Raw genomic sequence first — 10,921 nt, 5'->3', positions numbered from 1 at the left:
TAGTGGCCCCCACCAGTAGAGGAACTCCAGAAATGTGTTCAGGATCAGAGCTGGAAAATGCCAGAGCCACATTTCCACAGAAAGTGGTTTATTGCTTTTAAAACAAGAACTTTTGTTAGTGAAGAGAAACAAAACTTGAGAACTTTTCTAAAATGGTATTTTGTCAGCTGATGGAAGTAGGCACTTCAACAGAGAACTCCCGGCGTGCAACAAGGCGAGCACCAACGGGTGCAACACGCAGCCGGGCTGTCCCAACGCCTCCGGCTCGCCGCTCAGAAGCGGGGCTTGCGCTTGCGGCCAGTGTACGGGGTGTCCGGTCTGACCTCCCTGTGGCAAAGAAGTCACGGGCCAGGCTCAGAAAAAAGAAAAAGAACCCCCGGGACCCCTTCACACGAGGGGAGCCCCGAGCGGCCCCAGACCCTGTCCGCCCCAGCAGCCTGGTCCCGGCACTCACTTGCCCTGCCGCCTGCGGCGCGCCTTCTTCTCCAGCACCCACTCGCGGCTCTTCCGCACAATCCCGCGCCGCGCCATCCTGTACGGGACCCTGTGCGGGAGACTCCGCGCTGAGGGGACGGACGGGCGCGGCCCGGCCAGCACCCAGGCTCATCCACACGGGGCAGAATGGTGATCCTCCCCCAGCTGGGAGGTCGGATGCCCCTTCTACCACAGAAGTCCCCACTTTCAGACACCCTCTCCTCCCCCGGTGATCTCCCCCGGGGCCAAAGCGGTTGTTCAGGAGAGCAGGAGGGGGGAGGCGCCCACTCCCTCCCAGGCGTCTTCGTGGTAGAGGACTACTTGCTTCGGTGTGTTTACTTCTCAGGTGCTGCCCACGGGGCAGGCAGAGAGCCCCACTACTTTTGGGGCAATACAGGCCCAGACGAGCTCAGGAGCGCCTGGCACCATCTGAGGAGAGCCGGAGGCCCCGCGCCCAGTGCTGCCACTTCAGCCCCTTGTCTGACTGTGGGGTCGGCACACCTGGGATAGACCAAGTAGGGTCTCCCAGCACCTACAGATGTCTGAGGCAGGAAAACAAGGCTGCCAGCTCACGGCAGCCCCGACAATGATCCTCAAGGGCTGATCTTGGCCTCCAGCCCTGGCTGAGGAGAAAAGGGACCCCTCACACAGCCCCGTGGGAAAGAGGCCCTGAAAACAGAGAGAGCCTTTGGCCCCCAAACCACATCCCCACCTGGCAGCTGGGATCAAACGGCTTCCAGCATAATTCCTGCCACGGAAGGCTGCTCGCTATTTGAGTAAAACCATTTCCTGAGCACCGGAGTGCACGACCCATGGATGTCCCACGGTGGATATGAACCAGACTTGGCCTTGAGCCCAGGACCAGGCCATGGCAGGGACCAGCCACACCAGGCAAAGCAAGTGCACCAAGGCCCAGCAGCTGCTAAAGGAGACGGAAAAGAAACGCAGTCTGGGAAAAACAAGAGGGCTGCTGAGATAAGCGGGTACTTCTGCAGGCAGAGGACGGGCAGCATCAAGACCAGAGCACCACATGGGTGAGGCACTGAAAGGACCAAGCGGAAGGTTAGGGGACGGAAGAGTCCTGTGTGTCTGGGACGAGAATGGGAGGGGGCCCAGTGGGATCCTGAGGGTCCGAAGCACACGTTCCCTCCTTGCCTGAGGGCCAGTCCATCACAGACCCTGTTTGCTACTACTTCTTGTCTGTTCTGACCTAATAACAAAAGTCAGAATTAAAAAAAAAAAAAATCCTCAGGGCACCTGGATGGCTCAGTCAGTTGAGTATCGGACTTTTCATTTTGGTTCAGGTCATGATCTCGGGGTCCTGACATTAAGCCCGACTTCAGGCTCCACACTCAGTGTAGAGTCTGCTTGGGATTCTCTCTCTGCCCCTCCCCCCCACCCCTGCTCTCTAGATAAATCAATAAAATCTTTAAAAAAACAAAAATGAATTTCAGAATTTCACTTGGCTTACAGGCAAGGAGTGAGCATGTTGTCCCTTAGGTAAGCAGGGGACACTCGGAGACATTTCCTGGCAAAGGAGTGACACAATGTGATCTAGACCCTTCGGCAGGTACAGGCAGGGGTGCATGAAAGAAATGGGAGCGTGAGCACAACCAGGGGGCAGAAGTCTGAGGCACCAAGTTCAAAACAGGATGGAGCTGCCAACGGGGGGGCTGCGAGTGCAGCACCAATCAGCAAGAGTCTATGCGGAAGGACAAGCTGGGGGGCCAGCTGTGAGCCACAGAAGGAATGGGGGGGGCTTCAGGGCAGATGCAGGGAGCAGGTGGAGGCGGTGTGTGCCCCAGACCAAAGGTGCCAAGAGGGAAGTTGGTCAGAAGTGGCAACTGCCACAGGTGGACTGAGTCATCAAGAGAGAGAGAGACAGAGGAGACAGAGAGAATGATTAGAAATGACGAGAACGGGAGAAGCCCCGATTATCCTTCCAGTGGACAGCCGCCTCCTGCCCCCCGCCAGGCCGAGGACCTGCAGAACGGGGAGACAGGCCCGTGCCGGATACCGCGCCGAGCCTGTGCACACGCGCTCTACTCCTCAGCATGATGCCCGAGTGCGGGCTGTACCCCCTCCTGAAGCAGATGAGAAATGGCTGCTTACCTAAGTTTACAGTTAGCGCGTGTCGTCTGCAGACACCAGAGTGAGGACAAGAGGGACTGGGCGGTGGGTGGAGGGGGCTGAATCACGTGCAGATCCTCTGTGAGGTGGGAGAAGGCGCCCCTCGCTGAGAGCAAGTGGTGGGCAGCTTAGGGCAGAACACATCTAGAAGGGCCCCCCCAAATCCCCATGGGAAATGGGCTGAGGAAGCGGACCACGGTGGGGGGGGGGGTTTCAGGACTTTCAGAGGGCTCCAATCTGTGGAGGAACACACTCGTGATCTTCACTGCTTCATGGTCCTCCAAACTCATTCATTCTCTGCCCATTTTTCCTCTTAAATGTCTTAAAATTATCTTTGGGCTTTTTCACTCCCATCAACCAGAATGAAGAAATAGCCTCCCTCTCCCGCCTTACCAGCAATTACCCAGTAGCAAACACCAGATACCGTTCCCTGACGGGACCCTACTCTGACATCAGGGACACATCTGCGCTGCCCGAGTTCTCCTTCTGGCCAGGGAGACACCTGACCACCCGGAAAACAGACGTGTGGGCTTCAGAGCAGTGGAAGATGGAGGGAAATAAGGGTAAAGAGAACTCAACCAAGGACACTGGAAAAGAAAAATGGCAAGACAGAATCGCCCAATTTAAGAAATTAAGGGAAAAGAAAAGGACCCATTCTGCTGCCATGTGGAAGAGCAATTCAAAGGGGCAAAGACCGAAAGTGGAGGGAGGCCAGCACAGCAGTGTCCACACCAGGCAAGGGCAGCAGTGGGGGCTCAGGCTGGGGAGGGGAGGGACAGACATGGGCACCAGGGGCAGCAGGACATGAAGGACTGCCTGGAGAGGAGGTCAGAAAGACAGGAATGAGGCAGCGAAAGTGGAGAGAGGGGGTCTCAGGTGAAGAGCAAGAGCTTGGCTTGGTCCCACACACCTGTGGGAAGTCTGGTACAGATACATAGGGGGGCAATTCGGAAGCTGGAGATGGGATTGAAGCCACAGGCCTAAATTCGGAGCAACAGACCTAGGGTTGGCGGCTAAAGCAGCAGAGAGAGAAGGGGTCCAGGCTAGGCCCCAGGGTGCTTGGAGAAGGAACAGCCAAACAGCTGAGGAGCAAACGGGGATGGCAGGTGGGAGGCCGGGCAAGCAAAGCATCAAGGGAGTGATCGGCTGCGTCCGCACCGATGGGAGCAGGCAGGTTAAGAGGAGGACAGAAGAGAAAGCAGACTGAGAAGTGGCCATGGATTTCGCAGGACAGAGGCTGCTGTGGCCTTGACAAGAGTGACCTGTGAGGAGACAGAGGCAGGAGCAGAGAGCAGGAGTGAGAGAACGGTGCAGCGGAGCAAAAGGTGGGGTGAGATCTGATCCAGGGGGGAGCCCATGTGCAGTTGTTGTTAGGGGTTATAGGAGAGAACAGGAGACAGTGCAGCGCATCTGGGAGCGGATGGAATGAGCCCACAGAGTAGACAGGAGCACTCAGGAGAGCAGGGGGAGAGCTGGAGGGGATAGGGGGTCCAGGACGCAGGTGCAAAGAGAAGGCAGAGGAAGAAAAGATGGCTGCGTGGCTGTCCAGAGTTATCCAGAAGAGCCCCAGCTGCCCAGCCCGAGGCAGGGGCAGGCACAAGCCCCCAGGGCTCCTGCTCTGTCACCACCGTGGTGCCACTGCTGCACCTGGACCCAAGACACCTCGTGAAAGCAGAGAGCCTCCGCCTTCCTTCTGCCCATCTGCCAGCCCTGGCAGCAGCGAGCCCCTGCACCCAAGACAGCCCAAGCAACTGCTTTACCTCTCACTCGTGAACTCGGACTCCCTGGCCTCCTCTTCATCATTATTTTCGTTCAGGGCCTGTGGGGACCAGCGTACTCTTAGATCGTCCTGGTGGTCTCCCCCACCCGCCTGCCCCACCCCAGAAGGCTGGGCCACCCAGGCCTGAGCCCTTCCAACCGGTACAAGTCTCAGCCCCATAGCAGGGAATCCAAAGGCCACAAGCCTGCAAACTCTGGGTCCCTCACCTTTGGCAGAAAGGTTGATGGCCCAGAAAACAAGCAGAGGTAGAACCTGAAACCAGAAAGGAGAGTGAGGGCTGGGCTCATAAAGTCCTGTTGGGGGTGGGGCTAAGTCCTCACACACGCTCCCTGCCACACACAGGTGCAGAACGTGAGGACCCCGGGACCCAGCCCCGCACGCCTCTGACCTGCTCCTCACCCCAGCACCCTCTCTGCTCATCACGGGCAGCACCCTAGCCCCCAGCACTCACTTCTTGGCCTTGGCGCTGTTGGGGAAGTCCACCACCACGCCACCGGTGAAGCCGGCCTTGGTGGCCTGGGTCGTGATGAGCTCCAACTGAGGAGAGAACCGCGGCGAGTCAGGCAGGGAGGCTGGGGGAGCAGATAGCTTCCTCTCTGATCCCTTCCAGAAGCCAGTCTGCCCCCAGGATGGACCCTGCCCAGGAGAACTGAGGTCTTCCATTAGACTGTTCCCCATTCTGAGTCCCCAAAAGCCACACAGGAAAATGCAGGCTGGAACCAGCAATTCTCCCCAGTTCTCTTTCTAGCCCAGGGACCCATCTTCCCACTCCCATCTCGGGAATGAATGGCCACCAATCAGGAGGCAAACTCCTTACGTGAGTGGCTGGAGACAGCTCCCCACTTGTCTTTCAGGATCTGTACCTCTATTCCTCATACCCATGGCTGACATTCCACAGGACAGGCAGCTTTGCCATTCTCTCAAAACCTCCCCAACTTCTACTTGTTTGATTATGGAAATCAGAATTATCCTATTAACTACACCACCACACGTCTGTCAGGAGAAGACCAATGCCCTTATCCTAACCCCTCAGACACCACTACTCTTCCCAAGGACGACAGGTCATAAAACCTGCCATCAGGAGTCACAGGGACCACTCTCGGAGGCTCACTCCCTACTTTTCCCACAAGTCAGCAACAAGCTCCTCGTTCTGCCCCCTCCCAACAGCGGGAGGGCAGGTGAGTGAGGAGCAGGACAGCTTCTGGGTCCCTCCCCCTTCCCTGCACCTCCGGGAGCTGAGGGGGCTCACCTGCTCCGAGTTCTCAGGGTACAGCTGCAAGACGGCCCGGGCTCCATGGACCTGAAAGCAACAGAAACATCACTCTCCTACAAATACACCATGGGCTCAGGGCTCAATGTTTCTCTGCTCCTTGCTCACTCAGTATCTGAAACCCCACCAGCTACGTGACACTGTTCATAGGGCTTAGGATACAGCCATGAACAGAGCACGCCCCGGAACTTTCAGAGCACACGTTTTAGTGAGGAAGGCTGCTAACTTACAGTACTGATTTAGTGCCAAGAAGAAAAACATATTGGGACAAAGGAATGGTGAGTGACAAAAGACTGTTGGGTTTACTTTTGGTTTCAAGAAGGCCTCTTTGAGGGACACTTGAGCAGAGTCCCAAATGTAGTGGGGAGCTGGCTAAACATAGGAGGGAAAACCACTTCAGCAGAGAAAGGCAAACACAAAGGCCATCAGAACCTCAGATTAACTTCAGTTCATGTGTGTGCCGGAAACCACATGACACACGAGACCAGCCAGCCATCTGCAAAAACCACCCATCCTAGGAAAACCAGGGATGAGGTGGGGAGATTAAGACGACCAAGAAATACCTGGATCCGTTCAAAAAAGTAAATGAGCTCATTTTTAGGACTTAAAATCTCAAGCTATCCTCTAATCCTACCACACAACTGAAATCAACACCATCAGTTATGAAGACAAGATAAAGCTAATCAAGGCTCTGTGATAAATAACCATCCAGCTCCCCGTCTGAACATCGGCAGTAGGGGAGAGAGGGGTGGGAGTCAGAGGATATGGGGACTCTGTGAGCCTTGGACATGTCTCTGTCCTCACTCTGTGGAGTCCATGCCCCCCAAACCCGCTTTAATAATTCAGTGCAGTGGGGCACAGGAATTGTGATCGGTCTTAGATTCTGACATCAACATCTTCTGCACTTCATTAGGGATGTCAGACCACGGAGGTTTCTCTTTAGACTAAAGACCTGGACAGAAGTAACCACAGTAAGGTCCTGCCACCCCTTTTGGGAACCATGGCTCCCATTTGAATGGCTTTCCCGTGGGACGCTTCCTACTCCATCACTACCTGCAGGAGGGATAAGCAGCGAGCTCAGACTGGGAGGAGATCTCATACTCACCAGCACAGAGTACAGAGAAGAAAAGAAGCAGTACAGGCGCTTGGCAGGGATGTCAGACTTCTTGTTTGCATTACAGAGCCACTGTATAGCAGAAATGCTGAGAAAAGAACGGACCCAGTCAGGAGAGGAACCAACACGCATTGCTCCCCCCAGCCTCTTCAAGACTCTTAACACCATGCACATCCCTGAGCCCCGGGCGAAACCCTCCTGCACATAATTCTCTTTCTGGCACATGCAGATACACTCCAGCTCATCATTCTACAACTGGACAGAAAAGGGTAAACAGAAGGTCAGCATTAACTTCCTTGCAGCCAGTCCAAACAAGTATTTTCTCAACCTTGTTTCTTCATGCATCTCGAATTTAAAATTACACAGCATGTCAAGGCTCTCTGCCACCTACGCCTTCATTCCCTTCCTCTAATCAAGGGATCACCCCTTTATAGTACTTAACACAAACACACCCATTCATTCACTCTTCTCCTCAATCAATCCTTTAACTGTACTTATTCAGTGTCTTCACTATTCTCAGATTTAAAACCCTCAAGCAGCTATTATATACTCTCAGGTATGTCCCCCCTTCATGCTGTGCACACGTGTCCACAGAACCCCAAACCCCGCTGGTCTGTCCAAATGCCTCTCCCAGCTTTTACTTCCCTCTACCACTCTCCTGGGTCAGTGCTCCTCACTGCCTCCATTGCTTCAACAATCTTGCTTCTTTTCTCTTAAATAATCTTCCCAAAATACAGCTCTGATCTTGTCACTCCCTAGCTTCCCACTGACTACTCAATAAAGCCCAAAATTCTTAGCATGGAGTTTAAAAATCCCTTATTCCTCCCCCCGCCCCCATCTATCAGGCTCCTTTCCCTGTGCCTTTGTTCACACTGTTCCTTCACTTAGAAACCCTCCCCATGACTATCCAAACCTTCAAGGCCCAACCCCAGCCCCTCCTCCTCTTCAAGGCTTCCTGGTGCTCTCTGGCTTCTCTTCACTGCTGTGGTGGGCCCCACGACTCCCCAGTCACACTCCACACTCAACTTCGTATTTAGTTGTGGCCCATCTCTTCCAGCACCTAGTACACCATGGAGAGTCTTAAAAGCACGGATTATGTTGTATTTCCACAAACTCCACAACACCTAGAACCGTGTCCTACATATAAGGAATGCTAAAATAAATAAGTTTGCCATACCATCTCTCTTAAAAAACAAAAAACCGACGACTTACTTTTAAAATATACAAACCATATCGCTGGCCTCCAGTTTTCTGCAGCTTAGAACATATCACCCAATCATTACTAAAAAGCAATTGCTATTTTTGCAATGCGGTTTCCCCCCAATCTTGTTCCCAGATGTAAACTAATCCCTTACCCTAGAAAAAATCTTCACATCTAAATTTTACTGCTCATCCAGCTCCCCACTGCTCAGGCCACAGTCACAGGAGGCAACCCCCCAGGTAAGGATTAAAGTTTTGACTTCTTGCCTATTCCCTACTTCCACCCCATCAACAACACACTACACCAAATATTCAACAGAACTTTACCACAGAAGACAGACAACAATTTCATGTTTCAAACACTCATTTCAATGCTCTGAAATCTGTTATCAAAATACTATGTAAATGACCCTGACAACCCAGAAAGGGCCGAGCCACTGAGGAGACTGGAAAATTCTGGGCCACTCTCCACTGCAGAGCTATTCAAAAAGAAGGCAACAAGATGGCTGCTAGAGCCAACAAGATGGCTGCTGGGGCCAACAAGATGGCTGCTGGGGCCAACAAGATGGCTGCTGGCATCCACAAAATGGCTCCTGGAGGTGTGGGAAGACCACCCCCTCCCCCCTCCTCCTACCTCCCCCACTTTTCCCCCACAGAACAGAGAATCCATACCAGCAGTACCTGAACCTGGCAGCGCAAGATGATCAAAGGAGTGGACAATTTCAAAATACAAAAAAAATCCACATAATTGGGGGCATTGCTCTAACCTGGGGATGTGTATTTTTAAGAATCCTGTGTAACTCTGCTACACAGCCACCTTGGGAAGCACTGACCTGCAGGACTAAAAGCAGGAAGGGAAGACTTCTCACCTGATACAACCATCAAAGGAGCCTGGTTTGAAAGGGATGCCCTGGCCCATGTCCCCCAGAAGCAGGTCTCCTTCAGTGTCTCGGTCCAAGGCCGCATCTACGTCAGAGAAGAGTACATCAGGGAAACAGAAGATGCATACTGCTCCACACTCATGAAGAATAGTCCGCTCCAGTGCTAAGCAGGACACACTTACCCAGCATGGCAGGGCTGATGTCAAGGCCCACCCAATAGTGCCCTTCATCCGAGAGATAATCTCCACTTAGCCCAGAACCACAGCTGGAAGACACAATCAAACAGGAACTCAACACTGTGAGCAGCAAAGACACTCCACCACCACCTGGACAACCTGAACTGGGCCTCGGGATCTCACCCAATATCCAACAGGTAACAGGGCTGACCCTCAGGCAGATAAAGGAGCTCCAAAGCTCGTCCAGCCATCTTGGTCTGGACATCAATCATCCGTGAGCTGGGAAGGCAAAAAACACAAGCAAGTGATAAAAGAATTCTGAGTTAAAACATCGCCCAGAGCAAAAAAAAAAAAAAAAAAGAGGAAAAGGAACAATCACCCTGAGGTACTCTCCTAGTCACCATACTCAACTATTTAAAAGTGACCCTAAAAGTCCATATAATACAGCAACAAGTTACTTTGGTATACAAATTATAACTCTACCAATTGCAATGCTAATGTGAAGGGAACAAAGCACTTAGTGAAATGACTAGTCATTGGGGATTTTGAACTCAGTAAAGCTCTGATGTGGTTGTTACTTAAAAACACATTTTCTGGAAGAATTACCCACCACAGTCACTCTCGTGTATAAGGCTCAACAATGCTTAAAAAAATCCATAGCAGTATTGTCCGTGAGAAATAAAATGCAAGCCACGTAAGACTTACTTAGTACTGTGATTAAAAGGAAATACGTAAAAATTTAACCGTAATAGTAATTTACCCAATCCAATATACCTGACAACCTATCTTAACCCAATATGCCCTAAATATCATTTCAACACATCACCAACATAAAAAAAGCTTAATAAAATACTAACATTTTCTTCATATTAAGCAATTCGAACTAAATATTATTTCATTCGAGGACTACAATTAATAAAAACAGGTCTCTAGTAAATCTATCCCAAGACCAAAAGAAAAAAATCCCAGAGCTCTGCAGCTGGAGAAAAGTTTTATGTTGCTACATAATGAAAACTGGGCCAGAGATTTGGACTCTAATTTGAATGGAAAGGAAAAGAACAGTTATCGCCAGACTAGTGTATCAGAAAGAGAAGGCTCGGAAGCCGGTTCTAACCTTCAACTGTTAAGGGACTTTATAGTCAGTTACACAATCACCCTCCAAAACGCAGATCCTACACGATCAATTCTCTTGAGAACTTGAAGACATAACAGCATTCTGTGAATACGTTTTCCTTTCCCTCAACAGCACTGACCCCTTACATGTATCCACGGCTCCTTGCCGATTTTACCACATGCTTCAAACTGTCACTTAAATCTTTGAAAACCACCTGGACAGAATAGGTATGACCCACCCCCATTTTAATGCAGGTTTACGAAGGCCCGGAATGTTCCGAGGTTTACTTAACGCTGACTTTCCCACTTTAAGAACTAGAATCCGTCCCTATCCCTTCCTTCCCCCCGACCCCCAAATTCTGCGTGCTTTCCCAGCAACGCCCGCTGTTGGGTCAACCTGCGGGTTCCCGACCCCCGACAACATGTAAGCTCCCCTTACTTGCGCACGTATTTCCGGGCTTCATTCTTGTCGTAAAACTGCGGGAAAGAAAAAGAGAAGAGCAGTAAAGGAGGTATCAACACGCGGGAGCCCCACAGGCGGAGAGAGGGGTGAGCGCGGGGCAAATGCTTCTCACCAGCTCCGGAGGCCCGCCGTGCTCCGGTCTCTTGCTGCAGAACGCCATCTCCACGCCTCAGCCTCGAGACTGGTGGCGGCGTTCCGGAAACCCGGCTTTTATGTCATCGGCCCCACGCCCACCTCTTAATACGCATGCTCCGCCCCTCTCCCCGCCTCCTGTTTTACTCGATTGGCTACAGGGCCGACGCGCTGCGACCAACGCACGC

General features: G+C 52.2%; 1 protein-coding gene and 1 non-coding gene across 2 annotated transcripts; both read right to left on the bottom strand.

Moving 5' to 3' along the window:
* Positions 1–71: 71 nt before the first annotated feature.
* BUD23 (BUD23 rRNA methyltransferase and ribosome maturation factor) lies at positions 72–10,825 on the bottom strand. The gene is made up of 12 exons (XM_008698546.2): positions 10,714–10,825; positions 10,578–10,615; positions 9,209–9,304; positions 9,032–9,114; positions 8,838–8,934; positions 6,760–6,856; positions 5,634–5,684; positions 4,836–4,921; positions 4,591–4,636; positions 4,365–4,423; positions 455–544; positions 72–327 (listed from the first exon to the last, which is right to left on the bottom strand). Exons 1-12 carry the CDS (start codon positions 10,759–10,761, stop codon positions 273–275), a joined length of 846 nt encoding a protein of 281 aa, XP_008696768.1. The 5' UTR covers positions 10,762–10,825; the 3' UTR covers positions 72–272.
* On the bottom strand, positions 1,011–1,143 carry LOC121104101. The gene has a single exon (XR_005836478.1).
* Positions 10,826–10,921: the final 96 nt, after the last annotated feature.

The sequence above is a fragment of the Ursus maritimus genome, unplaced genomic scaffold, assembly GCF_017311325.1.
Source record: "Ursus maritimus isolate PB19 unplaced genomic scaffold, ASM1731132v1 scaffold_2, whole genome shotgun sequence".
Taxonomy (NCBI): domain Eukaryota; kingdom Metazoa; phylum Chordata; class Mammalia; order Carnivora; family Ursidae; genus Ursus; species Ursus maritimus.
The sequence above is the reverse complement of the archived record's forward strand: the minus strand, read 5'-3'. Positions and strand labels throughout refer to the sequence as shown.